General features: G+C 37.8%; 1 protein-coding gene across 7 annotated transcripts in view; it reads left to right on the forward strand.

The window, feature by feature from the left end:
• The window catches only part of TTBK2 (tau tubulin kinase 2), a 156633-nt gene that overhangs the window by 40248 nt on the left and 102396 nt on the right, over nt 1–13989 (forward strand). For 5 of the 7 annotated variants that reach the window (XM_055088289.1, XM_055088286.1, XM_055088288.1 and 2 more), the window contains exons 2-3: nt 2605–2740; nt 7687–7834. In XM_055088289.1, the coding sequence (XP_054944264.1) occupies nt 2672–2740; nt 7687–7834 (217 nt within the window). In that variant the 5' untranslated portion in view covers nt 2605–2671. Of the gene's footprint in view, nt 1–2604; nt 2741–7686; nt 7835–9182; nt 9409–13989 lie in introns of those variants that run through there. The other 2 variants (XM_028495413.1, XM_028495414.1) reach the window with 2 other exon arrangements.

Raw genomic sequence — 13989 nt, forward strand, 5'->3', positions numbered from 1 at the left:
CGCTCCGCGGGATGTGGGATCTCCCCGGACCGGGGCACGAACCCGTGCCCCCTGCATCGGCAGGCGGATTCTCAACCACTGCGCCACCAGGGAAGCCCTGGCAGGTGGATTCTTAACCACTGCACCACCAGGGAAGTCTGTTTATGTTTTTGATGTTTTTCAATCACTGCAGTCACCATTCTTGTATCTGCTCAAATTGTTTCATCTTTGGCAAATGAGAATTCTTTCACTTGTCTCTGAATTCCTTTTGGCTTGTTGGTAGTAGTACTGTTAACATTTTTGCTTTCTGATTTGACAAGATGCCCCAAGTTCATTGTGCATAATTTCCTGTGCCAGACCTGGAATAAGCCATTTCTTCAAGGAGCTCTTATTTCTTTTAGTGGCATATGATGTTTAGACTTCACAATCTGGAGGCAGGGGTTCTCATTGCTACTGGGTTATCATTGCTTTTAAGCCTTTTCAGGCCAATCCTCATGCCAAATTTTCTATCATAATTTGATTGATACTTGTTACGTAGTTGATTCCTAGGGGCATTTCTTGGGAACAATATCCTTTGAGTTCTGTGTGTTCATAACTGTTTCCTTTAGCCTTGAAGGTTACTCTGGCTGGATAGAACACGCTTGGCTCACATTTCCCTGGATACTTAAATATGCAATAAGCTGTTTGTGCCAATATCTGTTCCCAGTGTGATTTTTTTTTCCCCTTATGTATAATTTGGACTTTCTGCACATACATCCAGTGAAATTTTTTTCCTTTAAAATTCAGTAGCTTTACTAGACTGTGCTTTGGCATTGACCTTCTTCTGAGTTGTTTTCCCAGATATGTAGTATACCATTTCAACCTGCAGATTTAGTCCTTTTTTAATTTCCAGAAATTATTTTCTTGAATTACAGTGGCTAATATTTGTTCCATCTCATAGCTTTGGGGTTTTTTTTGGCGACCTTTTATAATATGTATTTTATATTTACTTTGTCTTTTATCACTTTTAATTTCTAAATTTCTTTTTAATTTTTTTCATTTTTCCCTTTATTTTTTTCTCCCTTAATTTTATGTTGTTTTCGCTCATGTCTCTTCTACTTGAATCTTCATTTCTTTTTCTTTAATTTCTGTTCCTTTTCTGAATTTGCTCAGATTTCTTTTTATGTCTTTCTGTTGCCTAGCTCTCTCATTTAAGAGCTTTTCTAATTATGATTTATGTTCTTTATTTATTAAAAAAATTTTTTTTGCGGTACACGGGCCTCTGACTGCTGTGGCCTCTCCCGTTGTGGAGCACAGGCTCCGGATGCGCAGGCCCAGCGGCCATGGCCCATGGGCCCAGCCGCTCCGCAGCATGTGGGATCTTCCTGGACCGGGGCACGAACCCGCATCCCCTGAATTGGTAGGCGGACTCCCAACCACTGCGCCACCAGGGAAGCCCCAATTTATGTTCTTTTTTTTTTTTTTTTTTTTTTGATTTTGTTTTGTTCTGTTTTTTTTTTTTCCTTTTTTAACATCTTTATTGGAGTATAACTGTTTTACAATGGTGTGTTAGTTTCTGCTCTACAACAAAGCTCTCCCTCCCTCCCCCCCTCCCTATCCCACCCCTCTCATGGTCACAAAGCACAGAGGTGATCTCCCTGTGCTATGCGGCAGCTTCCCACTAGCTATCTAATTTACATTTGGTAGTGCATATATGTCCCTGCCACTCTCTCACTTCGTCACAGCTTACCCTTCCCCCTCCCCATGTCCTCAAGTCCATGCTCTAGTAGGTCTGTGTTTTATTCCCGTCCTACCACTAATCTCTTCATGACATTTTTTTTTCTTAGATTCCATATATATGTGTTAGCATACGGTATTTGTTTTTCTCCTTCTGACTTACTTCACTCTGTATGACAGACTCCAGGTCTATCCACCTCATTACAAGTAACTCAGTTTCATTTCTTTTTATGGCTGAGTAATATTCCATGTTCTTTTAAAGCTTCTTTTTCTTACTTTCCTTTAGTTTGTTCTGTAATATTAGGTCACAGTTTTATCTCCTTTAGGCCATATTTTTCTGCAGTATCTTCATTTTCTGCAGGTACGTTGTTCATGTTGTTATCCTTTTTTCTTACAATATCATTGTATTGGGTTTGATCAACAGACCTTTTCTGTGGCTCATGTTTATTTCCTATGCATTTTAAATGCATTTTGTAACATTAAAATTGTATTAGCTCTGGTGATGTTAAGCTCTAAGTTACAACCTATTAAACTGTAAGCTGTTGTAAATTAGGTACGATTTTTTTTTCTTAGTAGTGTGTTGGACTAAGGCTAGTAGTCTGGGTCAACTGCCATTGATACCATGCTTGTCCTGAGGTCTAGCAATCTCAGTTATTGTAAATTATTTTTGTGTTATAATATAATGCTTCTTTAATGTCTGACTATTTCACTGGGCATCTGTAATGGATAGATAAGTACTTTTTTTTTTACATGTACTAAACAGATTTTAGAACTGAGTTTGTGGGGTTTTTCCCCTCTTTCCAGCAAAGCAACCTAATTAATGTATAGGATTTAGTAGTGTTACTTGGTGCTGGAATGTTTGTGTTAATTAGTTAGTCCTGATATGCTGCTGTGTTTCTTTTGTTTCAGGTTAAATGGAAACCACCCTTGGGAGCTGGATGCCTGTGTAGTCATTCTACCACATTAGTGAATTGCAATGAGTGGAGGAGGAGAGCAGCCGGATATCCTCAGTGTTGGAATCCTGGTCAAAGAAAGATGGAAAGTAGTGAGTATACATCAGGGAGAGAGAGGGGTGGGGTGGGGGGAGGGGCTGTGTACATATGAGGGGGTAACTTTTGGTATCTTGATAAAAGCATTTCATTAGGAAATAATACATATATTGCTTTTATGCCTAAAGCAGTTATTTTTTGTTCTTTTCCTATGATTAGGTTCTGTTTATGCCCTAATTCTTATTCTTGCTTCTTATAGGAGTAAATTTTCCTAAACTCTGATAGCTACTTTTTTAAAAAAATTTATTTATTCATTTATTTATTTTTGGCTGCATTGGGTCTTTGTCACTGCAGGAGGGCTGCTTTCTCTAGTTGCAGCTAGTGGGAGCTACTCTTCGCTGCACTGCATGGGCTTCTCATTGCGGTGTCTTGCCTTGTTGCAGAGTATGGGCTCTAACTGCGCGGGCTTCAGTAGTTGTGGCACACGGGCTCAGTAGACGTGGCTCGCGGGCTCTAGAGTGCCGGCTCAGTAGTTGTGGCGCACGGGCTTAGTTGCTCCTCAGCATGTGGGATCTTCCTGGACCAGGGGTCAAACCCATGTCCCTTGCACTGGCAGGCGGATTCTTAAACACTGCACCACCAGGGAAGTCCTTTGATAGCTACTACTGAGTAAGGTTAATAAAAGTATACTTAGGGAAAGAACAGTTGAAAAAAAAATACAGTACAGTGAACTGCCCTTTTTTATTTTTTAACATTTTATTAAGGAAAATTGTTAATTATACATTAAAATAGACTGTTATAAAGAACCTCCAGGTACTCATGCCCCAGCTTAAACAGTTATAGACTGATGGTCAATCTTGTTTCATCTCTTTAACCTCTCTCCCAGAATATTTTGAAGCAAATATTTTACCTTAGCATTTCTCTTTACGCACTTCAGTATATATCTCTAAAAGATAGGCTTCTTCTTAAAATATAATCATAATATCATTATCACATCTAGAAAAGCAATCATTTCTTAATATCATTAGGTATCCTTCCAACTTTCACATTTTCCTAATACTTTTGTAAAGTATTTTTAACAGTTGAATCAACCAAATCCAAGTAAAGTCTGGATATTGCAGTTGGTTTACATCACTTAAGTTTCGTTTAATTTCTAGGTTCCTTTTCATCTCTCTTTTTTTCCTTACAGTTTATTTATTAAAGAAACTAGGTTATTGCCTGTAGAATTTTCCACAGTTTGGATTTTTTCTATTACTTCCATGTGGTGTTAACATGTTTCTCTGTCTCATGTATTTTATGTAAACTATTAGTTATTTAGAGAGGCTTGATCGATCTGACTTCAGGTTTGTGTAGTGAAGTAGGGGCATTTCTTTTTTCATAAAAGGTATTGTGAACTTTGGATGGGAGGCATATAATGTCTTATTGCCCATCATTTTTTGTTATGTCAGCACTGCTGATCATCATTGTCTAGGTCTGTTAATTCATTAGGGATTGCAGACTGGTGATAGTCTATCATTCCTTCATTTATTAGTTGAAGTACATCTATGAAGAGAAATTTCCCATCATTAACTATCTGACTACCCTGAGATACAATTTGACTAGGAATACAGAATAAATGCTTGATTCTTTTCTTAATTCACCAGTTTTCAAAATAATGAATTGATTCCCTAGCATCTTCTAAAAGTGACCAATGAAATTTTTAAAAATATAATTAAGAATTCATGGATTTAAGCATATTTAATGTGTTTCAGTCCACATTAGTTATCATTCTTATTGATTCTAGTTATCATTCTTATTGATATGCAAATTGTCTCATTTGACTAAGGGGACATTCTTCAGATTGTCTCCTGAGTGCTTTTAACATGATCCTAATAGTCTTTTGATGGCTTCCTTGCCCTAGACTTGGAATCTGCCATCTTTCCTCCTATGAAAGAAGCTATTTTTGTTTTGGATATATTTAAATATATTTTATGGCTACCCAGTCTTTGGTAACCAAAGTTTTGTTCCATTAGCAAGTTTCGCAAAGCTATTTAATAGTTTCCTTAGTCTGTCAACAGATTGGAAAAAGAAGATTCTTCTTTTAGAAATAAAAATTTTGTTTCTATGGTACAGTGTTTTACTGATTAGGCAAATCAGTAGGCTTTGAAAATTTACTTGAGTAAATATAAGAAAAGAACCTTTTCATCATCATGGACTGGTGCAGGGAGATTCCAGCAATTGGTAATCTTTAATGTAAGTCAGGCATGAGTGTTGCTTTGGTGGGAACTTTGTGTTAAGTGCTGTGGTAAAGGTTGGCTTTCTTCAGTAGACATATCAAAAGGTGACGAAGCTACGTCTGCCATAGTTGCTCTGTCCTGGTAATGAGAGATAATAAATGTATGGAGCATGTCCCCCAAATTTGAGAGTCATAGTGGCATTTTTAGTAAAAAATCACAGGCTCGTTGCTAAGGATGGTGTTTTGGTTATCTACTGTTTATAACAAACTGCATCAAAACTTAGAGGCTTAAAACAGTCATTTATTTTGCTCACAGTCTTGTGGATTAGGAATTTAAGAAGAATTTGCCTGGGTGGTTTGTCTCGTAGCCATGTGGCACTAGCAGGTTTGGGGATTGGAAGGTCCACCTCCAGATGGCTTCTTTGGTGCCATGGGGTCCTTAGTTCCCTTACCCCCAAACTGGTGGCCCATTTTCTAGGACCTCTCTACAGGGCTATGGCTTCTCAGGATGGACACACTTTTTAGATGGTGGCTGGCTCTTGAGAGTGTTCGGTTGGTTAAAGTAGTCACAAGATCCACCCAGGTTTAAGAGGGTGGGGAAATGGACTGTGCCTCTTGATGGGGGAGTGGTGGGGTCACAGAAGAGCAAAAAAGATGGGCACTATTTTGTGGCCATCTTTAGAAAATACAGTCTGCCACAATCTTACCTCTATTCTTTCCCTGGTCTGCATATCACCATCGTACTAAATTACCTCTGTCTCTTTGCCATATAAACATTGGTGATGTCTTAGGGCTTTGTTAAGCTCAATAAAAAAAAATTCATGCTCTATTATTGTTCAAATGATTTTATAGGAATAGACCAAGGAGCAAAATCATTTTTTTTCAGCTTAGAATTTTTGTTCTGTTGTTTGGTAAGGTTCTTTGTGAGGTAAAAACATGAAGCCACCTCGCATCAGAGTCCATAATTAGATGTCTCTTTGATACTGTTTATGAGTTTTTAGAGTTACACAGTCTTTGTTTAATGGACAAAATATAAATAATCATAAGATTATTATGATTGGGCCCCAGTCAGGGCCCAAAAAAGAGAATTTATTTAACTGAAATTAAGTTCTGGAACTTTTTTTAGTCCCAAACTCATATCAGAGTTTCTCGTGGTATCTCTTCCCATCACCAAACCAGAATAAGGGAGGATTATGGCTAATGTATACAAGGCAGTAAGTAGTTATTTAGCAATAATTATATAGTTACCACTTTGCCAAATGCTATGGGCGAAATAAAAAATAGATGGAGTGGCCCTCTCTTTGAAGAAGATTAGTTTCATTGTAGGGGGATAGGGCATTGACAATGGAAAGTTAAACAGTATGAGTTGAAACACTGTATAGTGTATTAATACAGGTGATACCTGAGGTATTTATAGTAAAATAATTAATTAAATGATTAAGCACATAATTCCTATAGAAATTTGGAAGAGATAAAGAAATCAACCTAGATGCAGAAATCAGTACAGACCGTGTGGGGAAAGAAATAGGACTTGAGGTGAGGCCTCTGGGGTGGTTAAGATTTAGGACCCTTTGCCTCCAGTGATGACTTCCTACATTATACCACATCCTAGCTGCTTGATAACGTGCTAAGGAGAAGACTAAGTTTCAGGAAACGGAAGAAGGCTAATGTCATGATGTATCTAGGTTGAAGTATATCACCTCCCCCCTCCCACCCTAGTTTCTCACAGCTCTACAGTTCCAGTTGTCACTAGCTCTTCAGAACTTGCTTTTATTTTATTTTATTTTATTTTTTTTGTGGTACACGGGCCTTTCACTGTTGGGTTGCGGAGCACAGGCTCTGGACGCGTAGGCTCAGCGGCCATGGCTCACGGGCCTAGCCGCTCTGCGGCATGTGGGATCCTCCCGGACCGGGGCATGAACCCGTGTCCCCTGCATCGGCAGGCGGACTCTCAACCACTGTGCCACCAGGGAAGCCCAAGCTAACACGTTTTATTAGGGAGAATATTAAGTGTTTGATAAAAGTATTTATTTATTTATCTATCTATCTATCTATCTATCTGTCCCACGTGGCTTGCAGGCTCTTAGTTCCCCAACCAGGGATTGAACCCCGGCCACGGCAATGAAAGCACCAGCTCCCAACCACTGGACTGCCAGGGAATTCCCTGATGAAAATATTTAATTTGGTTAGAGTTTACTATTATTTGAGAATATGGATATATAGTGAACACTGGGATAGTTTAGAACAGGAGCTGTTCTGTGGAGCCTGTTCAGTGCCTCAGAAAGGAAGGTAAATGGTGCTGAGAGGGCTGGGATCTGGCTGCCCCTGTCCCTTCTCCAACCTCCCCACATACATATCTCAATCAGGTTCCAGATAAGATTTCAGTTGGCAGAAAGATTTTATGGATTTAAAAAGTCTTCAAATGATTGCCTTAGAATTAGAGTAAATAGGGTTGTTGAAGGGTTATTTGTGGGAAGTGAAGCTTTCAGATATTGTGTCTTTTATGATACTTCTGATGCTGGCTGTAGGCCAGATTTTAAAATTGTTTGTGGCTGAAATAAATTCAGTACTTTTTGTGGACAAAACTGTGAGTAAAGATTTTGATGTTATTTCTAGGTATTTGTTCTTAGCATATGCCTAGTTAACAATATTGAGATCTTTTATCATAAAATAGGGATAGGCAAATTATATATTATTTTCTAAATATAAGAGATGAATTAGTTTCTAATTAGAATCTTCTAGTAATTTTGTGTGTGTGTGTGTGTTCTTATTTTATTTCCCATGCAGTTGAGGAAGATTGGGGGTGGGGGCTTTGGAGAAATTTACGATGCCTTGGACATGCTTACCAGGGAAAATGTTGCCCTGAAGGTGGAATCAGCTCAACAACCAAAACAAGTTCTGAAAATGGAGGTTGCTGTATTGAAAAAACTACAAGGTAAGCTGTTTGTATGATATACCACACAGTTTATAATTTATTGTTACCTTTGTGAACCTCAATTACATTCTCTAACTATCAATTGAATATTCTGGTGTCAGCTTGGTTTAAACATGCTGAACGTTTTTCTCTTGCAAATTTTATCACTAGTAGTTGTAGAAATACTGATTGCTTAGAGTAATTGGACTTTGGGAATTCCTTTTCATGGTGAGCAAGGATGAGAGAGAGTGAATAGCCTGAAACATTCTGCTTTAGAAAGTGTTTTCATAATGTCTGTTATGGTAAAACTTGCCTTTTTAAAAAAAAATAGCCAAACACGAACACCTCTGAGTTGTTTCTACTTATGTTTTTGGATGTTAAACATGCTTTAATCCCATTAAGGAAGCTGCCTTCAAATCACACTGAAGGATGGATTAAAAATAATAGTATTTGTTATGTGTTGATTTCATTAGCTTCAGTTTCATCGAATAACTCTTTCTGGCCCTGTCATCATTTTTGAGGTCCATTTTACGACTTGGATCCCTATTGTTTTACCACAAGCATAAATAACTTCTTTTCTGACATCAATCAAGTGATTAAAACCCTGAATACATGGCTAGTTTGATTCATCTTTGTATTTTCAGTTTATGACATAATCTGGTATTACTGATATTAAATGTTTTATCTGAATCAAAATTAAATAGGGGTGATTAGCACATTAAATGATCTTATTAAACTCTAGAAGGTTTGATATTTCTATGGGACATTCATTAGCATCTAAAGGAATTTAGTACTAACATAGAGAGCAAAGGAAGTTGCAATAACTGGTAGAAATAACTGTAGTTGGTAGAAATAGCAAGGGCAAAATGCTGTGTATACTCTGGTTTCTCTTCAGATTGAATAAATCTTTCGCCTTTTACTAAAAAAAAAATGCTATGTAGCTTAGGACTCTCAAATTCACGGCTGTGTAGTCTCTAGGGTGAATGTGCTGTCTTTGTGAATCACTGATGTGATGATGTCTGGAATTCTAGTAAATTAGTTTCTGTTAAGTTAATGAAATGTGTATTATGTATTCTGGCAACATCTATTCTTTTAATCATTGCTTTGCCTTAAGCTTTCTCATTGTCCGAGTTTCTCTACTAGTTGGCTCATTTCTTTAGAGCATGATGCTAATAAAATTATAGCTCTGTTTAATAGTTACTTTTAGCCTAAACTTAGCTTTCCTAAAACATGGGAAATCAGGAAGACAGTGGATAGATCAGCACCCATTGTCACTACTAGAAAAAATGGATGACTGGAGAAGAAAGGATAGAGAAAAGGATGGTGTTCTCTTTTTCTCACCTTTTCTGCTTTTTCCCTATTTCTTTCGAGCTGTTTCCAGCTCAGTGACATAGGGGCCACAAACAGGTGCAGCTGGAGCTACCTCTTCATGGTTTGCACGGATCCCAAGAGATCTGTTTTACTTTCAGCCAAGTCCATAAAGGATATGTCAACATCAGCTTGGCTTGGACGGTGCTGCTTCACCTGTCTTTCTCGTACTTGGTCCTGAGGAGATGCTTCCAGATGAGGCAGGATACAGCTTTGTAGCCCTTTCAGTAAGTTCTCCTGCCTATTTTGGCCATGGTTTACTTAGCATTGTATGTGATAAAGCTTGAAGAACAGTTTAGTACCTTTTAATGGGTGAATTAGAGATCCTTGAATGTTGAGTCTCTCCTTTCCTTCTTATTTTATCTTTCGTACTATTACCTAAAATGTTTTTCTTTCTTGCTTATAACCACATGACATCCTATTCCTCAGGACCCTTCACAAATAGATTTTTAATCTTTTGGTCTGTATTTCAATGGACAGCCCTTGACTTTCTTTTCTTGGCTTTCTGACTGTGCCTTCTGCATACTTAGGCCTCACAATTTCTTTTTGTTGAAGGTGCTTTGGAATCTGTACCCTTTGAGAACATTTTTATGGGGCTGAGCTGCTTGCTTCTGCCTGCCTGTTGGCATAATGATTTTCTTACTCAGTGACCCCAATAAAAAGGCTAAATGTGCAAGGAAAAGGTATATAACCAGAGGCTAGCCCTTTATAGGATTGGTTGGTTTAAAGTTGATGTTCAGTTTTTGATAGCTGGTATAGGATTTGTTTCTTTGTTTTTTTATGATGAATTTAGCCTGAACCCTAAGTTTTGTTTCTTTTAAAAATCAATCCCCCTATTCAAAATTCTCATAATGTCTTTTCCTGGATTCCTTCAGTCCTCAGTTTTCTTCCAGTCTTTCCTGTACTTAACAATCCTAGATTTCCTTGGCTCGTGCATAACTCTCATAGTAGTATGTTCCTTTCTCATTGGCCCTAAAGTGCGAAAGCCTTAGCATTTTACCTCATCTTTCCTTCTGAATGACCTTCCCCACGCTACTATAGCAGATAACTCTCTTTTCAAAGCTCTCTGAAATATTCTGGATGTATATCCTAAAATTCTCTATTGAATCAAGCTAAACTCCTGAATTATACTTGGGTTTTACAAATGTGTCTGAATGTTTTTGTCACTGCTCAACTAGACCACTTGTCTATAGGCCTCTTAGGTAGTACTTCTATACTCAGTTATTCTCTGCAGTTTCCTTATTAAATAGAACTGTAAAACTTATTAAGCTTTTCCTTTTATTAATATCATTGTTCAGAGCTACATCTCTATATAACCATTTATTTGTGTTTCTTCACTCAATTTATGACTATACTATCTTCAAACTTTTGTTTTCAGTTTATTTGCTTTGAGACTGTGCAAAGTGTTATTGCCTGCCTACTCTGTTAGATTCTTTTTTCTCTCTTCTCTCCCATCTTAATAAATATTTTATAGTGACATTCTACCTATCTTTACTTCTCCATTTTTATGGTCTCTTGAACTCTATCTCACCGCACCACTCTTTTTTTTTTTTCATTTTAATAAATAAGTTTTATTTGCAGTGCTAGTATAAGAGGGAAAAAAAATCCTTTTGTCCTGTGATTCCAAATCTGATCACTAGTAATTCTGCAGTACCTACCATCAATACTTTTTAAAAAGATAGATTTCCTTTCCAATCTTAACAAAATTTTATACATGTCTAGAATTCTGCAGTGAGACAGGCAAATCTTAAATTTGTTTTTTTCCCTAATTTTTTATTATGAAAAATCTTAAATATACACAAAAATAGAACTGTATAATGAACATTCATTATACTTACTCAGCTTCGGTAAGTATCAGTGTTTGGCCAGGCTTGTTGCTTCTATGTCCTACATTTTTTCCCAGCTTGCTGAAGTATTTCAGAAGAAATCCTAGGCATCGTATCATCTGTAAATACTTCAGTATGTGTCTTTATCTAATAGATAAGGTCTCCCTTTTTATTTTTTAATGAAAATATTCTTTATTTCAGAGTTATGAATTATAGGCCAGTAGGAAATCTGTTGGGTTGAGGTTGAGGCAGGGGTGTTTGGAAATATATCAAAAATTGACAGACATTACTTTGCCTGAAAGAGCTTTGTTGATGATTGATGATTTTGTGAATCCATTAAATTATACCTATTGGAACATAGAAAGTCTTAGTCACTATTCCCTACCAACAACAAAAAAAAGAATGATATGAGAAGTAGCTTATGTTAAACATTAGGAAAATTTGGGGAAATCTGCATTATTGAGAAAGTGAAATAATAACACTATGGAAACTCTTCAGGTGACCAGTTTTAAGAATGGATTGGAGAATCTCATTGGAGACGAAGCCCATGTTCCAGTGTTTCTTTTTTTTAATTAATAGACTTTACTTTTTGGAACTGGTTTAGGTTTACAGAAAAAATGAGCAGAAAATGCAGAGTCCCCATCTACAGTTTCCTCTATTAATAACATCTTGCATTAGTGTAGTACATTTGTTACAATTGGTGAACACCAGTATTGATACATTATTATTAACTAAAGTCCATAATTTACATTAGGGGACTCCTCTCCTTTATTAATAACATAAAGACTATAGTCTAAAACACCTAAGAAAATTATTTCTCAGTACCATATAAAATCTAGCAGCCAGTGTTTAATTTCTCCCACTATCTTAAAAATATCCTTTTACCATTGAGTTGTTCAAATCAAGATTCATGTCACAGGGTAGGGACATTGCATTTGCTTGACATCTCTCTTAGTCTCTCTTAATATGTAAGAGTTCCCGCCTCCTACATTTTTTTTCTTTTAAATTTTGGCCTTGCCATTTATTTGTTGAGAAATGAAGTTCTTAGTTTGATAGAATAGTCCACATTCTGGATTTCATTGATTGCATCCTTGCAGTGTTGTTTAACATGTTCCTCTATCCTCCACATTTCCTGTGAACTTATAGTTAGACCCAGAGGCTTTTTTAAAAAATAAATTTATTTATTTATTTATTTTTGGCTGCGTTGGGTCTTCATTGCTGCGTGCGGGCTTTCTCTAGTTGCGGAGAGCGGGGGCTACTCTTTGTTGCAGTGTGCGGGCTTCTCATTGCACTGGCTTCTCTTGTTGTGGAGCACGGGCTCTAGGTGCATGGGCTTCAGTGGTTGTGGCTCACAGGCTTTAGAGCTCAGGCTCAGTAGTTGTGGCGCACGGGCTTAGTTGCTCTGCAGCATGTGGGATCTTCCCGGACTAGGGATCGAACCTGTGTCCCCTGCTTTGGCAGGTGGATTCTTAACCACTGTGCCACCAGGAAAGTCCTGAGTACATTGTCTTGATCCATTGTTTCTACAGGGGTTGCAAAATGGTGATTTTTCTAATTCTCTTATTCTTTCCAAATTTCTGAATTGGAATTATTCTACAGAGTAGAACTTTATTTCATTAGCTGTTTGTTTCCCCTGAAATAATAGTTACTACAAGAAGGGTAGGATAAAGGCTTGAATTTTTTCCTTTTTATTTACCAATTTTTAGAATAACAAGTTGTGCTTTTTTGTGAATAGTGAAGTGTTTTTCGTTTTTTTAAAATTTAATTTTATTTATTTATTTATACAGCAGGTTCTTATTAGTCATCCATTTTATACACATCAGTAGTGTATACATGTCAATCCCAATCTCCCAGTTCATCACACCCCCGCCCCCACCCCCTGCCGCTTTCCCCCCTTGGTGTCCATACGTTTGTTCTCTACTTCTGTGTCTCAATTTCTGCTCTGCAAACCGGTTCATCTGTACCGTTTTCTAGGTTCCACATATATGCGTTAATATACAATATTTGTTTTTCTCTTTCTGACTTACTTCACTCTGTATGACAGTCTCTAGATGCATCCATGTCTCTGCAAATGACCCAATTTCATTCCTTTTTATGGCTGAGTAATATTCCATTGTATATATGTACCACATCTTCTTTATCTATTCATCTATAGATGGGCATTTAGGTTGCTTCCATGACCTGGCTGTTGTAAATAGTGCTGCAATGAACATTGGGGTGCATGTGTCTTTTTTTTTTTTTAATTTTATTTCTTTATTTTTGGCTGCGTTGGGTCTTCATTGCTGTGCACAGTCTTTCTCTAGTTGCGGCAAGTGGGGGCCACTCTTCGTTGCGGTGCACGAGCTTCTCACTGCAGTGGCTTCTCTTGTTGAAGAGCATGGGCTCTATGCGGGTAGGCTTCAATAGTTGTGGCACGCGGGCTGAGTAGCTGTGGCTCGCGGGCTCTAGAGCGCAGGCTCCGTAGTTGTGGCGCACGGGCTTAGTTGCTCCGTGGCATGTGGGATCTTCCCAGACCAGGGATCGAACCTGTGTCCCCTGCATTGGCAGGTGGATTCTTAAGCACTGCACCACCAGGGAAGTCCCCGCATGTGTATTTTTGAATTACGGTTTTCTGTGGCATATGCCCAGTAGTGGGATTGCTGGGTCATATGATAATTCTTTTTAGTTTTTTAAGGAACCTCCATACTGTTCTCCATAGTGGCTGTATCAATTTACATTTGACCAAGAGTGCAAGAGGGTTCCCTTTTCTCCACACCGTCTCCAGCATTTGTTGTTTGTAGATTTTCTGATGATACCCATTCTAACTGGTGTGAGGTGATACCTCATTGTAGTTTTGATTTGCATTTCTCTAACAATTAGTGATGTTGAGCAGCTTTTCATGTGCTTCTTGGCCATCTGTATGTGTTCTTTGGAGAAATGTCTATTTAGGTGTTCTGCCCATTTTTGGATTGGGTTGTTTGTTTTTTTAATATTGAGCTGCAT

The sequence above is a fragment of the Physeter macrocephalus genome, chromosome 11 (assembly GCF_002837175.3).
Source record: "Physeter macrocephalus isolate SW-GA chromosome 11, ASM283717v5, whole genome shotgun sequence".
NCBI lineage: Eukaryota > Metazoa > Chordata > Mammalia > Artiodactyla > Physeteridae > Physeter > Physeter macrocephalus.